A 3,857-nucleotide genomic window follows, 5' to 3' on the forward strand; every position below is an offset into this window, starting at 1 on the left:
AAAAACAGCGGGAGGATTCACGTTTGAGCCCAAGCCCAAGCCCATCTGAAAGAACAGTCCACCGCAAGGAAGAGTGTCGTTCAGAGCCGCTTTCGGATGAGCAGCGCTAAGAGTACGGCGTTTGCGCTACGATTTCTATACGACAGACGATGCAAGCCATCCATCCATGGAATCGGCCAGCAATCAAGCCAGCTACGAGAGTCGGACAACCAAAATCGTACGTACAGTGACTCCGCTTACAGATTGGAGTCGGAGTCCGTTTTCATCTGCCCTCCCAAACCCCCATCAATAAATTGCAGCAAGAGCTCCCGAACCAACCGCCAAACCAGAAGCGACGGGGAAGAGAAGAACAAGGCGAGACGCACACGATCGAGACCCAATTCCCAAACCCGCGAGCTCCCGGTCGCTGCTTCGTCCTCGATTGCGTCGATACATCCATCCATCGGCGACGTCTTGGATCTACCTGTCGGGATCGCCATGATGAACCCGGAGATGATGCGGGTGGCGGAGGAGCAGATGCGACGCATACCCGCCGACGACCTCGCCAGGATGCAGCGGCAGCTCATGTCCAACCCGGACCTGCTAAAGCTCGCAACCGAGAGCATGAAGAACATGACGGCCGAGGACTTCAAGCTCGCCGCCGAGCGCCTGAACCACGCAAGGCCAGAGGAGATGCTCGACATGACCGAGAAAATCGCCAAGGCCAAGCCCGAGGAGCTCGCCGCCATGAAGGTGCAGGCCGACGCTGAGACTTCATGCGCGATATCCGCCGCCGAGATGCTGAAGCGGCAGGGGAACCAGTTCCATGGCCGTGGGCAGTACGCCGACGCCGCCGCCAAGTACAAGCTCGCCAGGGACAGCGTGAAGAACAGCGTGCCGTCGGCGGCCGGGCGCGCCCTGCAGCTGCAGTGCAGCGTCAATCTGATGGCCTGTTACCTGAAGCTAGGCGAGTTTGAGGAGTGCGTCAACGAAGGCTCGGAGGTTCTAAGCTATGACTCGGGCACTGCCAAGGCGTACTACCGAAGGGGTCAAGCGTACAAAGAGCTAGGAAACCTTCAGGCTGCTGTTGCTGACCTGAGTAAAGCCCGTGAAATGACTCCCGAAGATGAAACTGTCGCTCAAGCTCTGACAGAGGCGCAAGAAAAACTTGCGACCGAAGGGGGAGCAGCAAACCTGCCGAAGGGAGTTGTCATTGAAGAAATTGTAGAAGAAGATATTAGTTCGGATCTGTCGAGTGCTCAAACGAATTCTTCTTCTTCTACTGCTACTGAGCATACTGTTTCACAGCCACACAACGGAGCACGAAACTCGACACAATCTAACTCTTCAGAAAGCTTGGTAAATACGTCTCAGGTTGCTTCTTCAGCAAGCGGAACAAACCTTGTTGCTCCAGATTTTGGATCCAATATGCCTGGGATGGTTGGTATGGCGGACCCTGCTATGTGGGAGATGTTTACCTCCATGGTGGAGAACATGAGCCCTGATGAGATGGCAAACATGAGTGGGCTGCTCGGTATCGAGATGTCCAAGGAAGATGCTGCCAACGCTCAACAGGCTATGTCTTCATTCTCTCCACAAGATTTAGAGAAAATGATGAAATGGATCGACAGAGCACAGCGAGGAGTCGAAGCGGCAAGGAAGACGAAGGACTGGCTCCTAGGCAGGAAAGGCTTCATCTTCGCTATCATCATGCTGATCTTGGCGTTCATCCTCCATCGTCTTGGATTCATGGGGTAGATGATGATGGCCTACACATTCGAGAATCGGCAACAAAAAATAATACTCTGTTATTTTTCCTGGGCCTGAAGCGGTAGTGGACGGATGACAACAATGTGGAAGCAATAGTTGAACCTGGGCCTTTCTTGTGCCATTGTTTATTCTTTCAGCATATGTGTTTATAAATTGTACTGCTGTAATAGATTAGAAGTAACTGGCCGAGTGTTTTGACAACATGCACAATCTCACCTTAGCTAGGATCTTGCTTCCTCATACCTACCCCTTATTCTACTGTCAGACTTAGAATCACGACACATATCTTGATCTGGCTAATTTTTTCTTTTGTTTTGGCTTGTCGCAAACAATTCATCCAAGTAAACCTTATGCCATCTACGGCACAAACCTTGATATGGCTAACCATTTCAAACAGTTCGTATGAATCAATTGTATGCCTCGTATCACACACGCGACTCTAATCTAAATCGTGCTCGATTCTCCGCCATCGCACATAAAACCTTTTATTGGTGATGGTTTTATTACGATATCTTTTGCGATTCATGCAACACACACAGTTTGGTCGAAGGGTCTTCAATACATGTGTCACGTTAGGACCATCATGTAGTAGTGAGTGTTGAGGTCGACTGTCGCTGTCAAAACCGGCGGATCTCGGGTAGGGGGTCCCGAACTGTGCGTCTAGGCAGATGGTAAGAGGAGACAAGGGACACGATGTTTTACCCAGGTTCGGGCCCTCTTGATGGAGGTAAAACCCTACGTCCTGCTTGATTGATATTGATGATGTGGGTATTACAAGAGTAGATCTACCACGAGATCAAGGAGGCTAAACCCTAGAAGCTAGCCTATGGTATGATTATTGTTCGTCCTATGGACTAAAGCCATCCGGTTTATATAGACACCGGAGAGGGCTAGGGTTACACAGAGTCGGTTACAATGGTAGGAGATCTACATATGCGTATCGCCAAGCTTGCCTTCCACGCCAAGGAAAGTCCCATCCGGACACGGGACGAAGTCTTCAATCTTGTATCTTCATAGTCTTGGAGTCCGGCCGATGATGATAGTTCGGCTATCCGGACACCCCCTAGTCCAGGACTCCCTCAGTAGCCCCTGAACCAGGCTTCAATGACGACGAGTCCGGCGCGCATATAATGTCTTCGGCATTGCAAGGCGGGTTCCTCCTCCGAATAATTTATAGAAGATTGTGAACACCAGGATAGTGTCCGGCTCTGCAAAATAAATTCCACATACCACCGTAGAGAGAATAATATTTACACAAGTTCAATCTGCTGACGTATTTTGTGGCGTGACGTCACACCACAACCAAGCCTTTACTCGAATCGTTTTTATTATACCACCTCTGCGCGTTTAGCGAAGCGGTTTCCTTGGCACGTCTTGTCGAAGCAGAGATCGTGTTCCCCTTATTCCGGGATTCTCATCAATACGGACGTGGGTAACCCAACCGCGCCCGTTGCCACGCCCCCTCCATCGAAGGCGGGTTCCAAACGGTCACGGGGACGGCTCTTGGTATTCTCCCTCTTTATAATGAGACCAAGGCCCGTTCTTTTTCTTCAATCCTCAATCGAATCCGCCCCTCGCCCCGAGTTCCAACACCCAGGGCTCCAGATTCGGGTACTTTCGACCTTCGACAATGTCCGGCTCCGACCTACGAGGCCGGTGGATGCCCTCCTCCGTCACGGAAGAGGACGTGCTAAAGCTGAGAGACGCCAGGTACTTAACCTATGAGATTTCGCATAGGTTGCCTGCCCAAGGGCAAGTTATTCCTACTCCCGAGCCCGGCGAGAGTGTCGTGTTCGTGTCTCACCTCCGTCGGGGTTTAGGCTTCCCGATGGATCCCTTCGTGAGGGGGCTCATGTTTTACTATGGGCTGGAATTCCATGATTTGGCTCCGGAGTCCATCCTCCACATCTCATCATTCATTGTCGTCTGCGAAGCCTTCCTCCGCACTACCCCTCACTTCGGCTTGTGGCTCAAAACCTTCAACGTGGAGCCGAAGATGATTGAGGGGCGTCAGGCAGAGTGCGGCGGGGCGGTTATAAGCAAGAGGGCCGATGCTCCATGGCCCGAGGGCTCTTTTCAGGAGGAGCTCGGCTTGTGGCAACAGGAGT

The 3,857-nt window shown here is 51.8% G+C and overlaps 1 protein-coding gene across 1 annotated transcript; it reads left to right on the plus strand.

The window, feature by feature from the left end:
• The first annotated feature begins 285 nt into the window (after window positions 1-285).
• Window positions 286-2,266, plus strand: LOC123156319 (outer envelope protein 61). Its single transcript, XM_044574458.1, has one exon. It carries the CDS (start codon window positions 478-480, stop codon window positions 1,735-1,737), a length of 1,260 nt encoding a protein of 419 aa, XP_044430393.1. The 5' UTR covers window positions 286-477; the 3' UTR covers window positions 1,738-2,266.
• Window positions 2,267-3,857: the final 1,591 nt, after the last annotated feature.

The sequence above is a fragment of the Triticum aestivum genome, chromosome 7B (genome assembly GCF_018294505.1).
Source record: "Triticum aestivum cultivar Chinese Spring chromosome 7B, IWGSC CS RefSeq v2.1, whole genome shotgun sequence".
Lineage (NCBI taxonomy): Eukaryota > Viridiplantae > Streptophyta > Magnoliopsida > Poales > Poaceae > Triticum > Triticum aestivum.

What these genes read in the sequence shown, in the direction of transcription:
- LOC123156319 (XM_044574458.1), top strand. Translation starts at nt 478, where the DNA reads ATGATGAACCCGGAGATGATGCGGGTGGCGGAGGAGCAGATGCGACGC.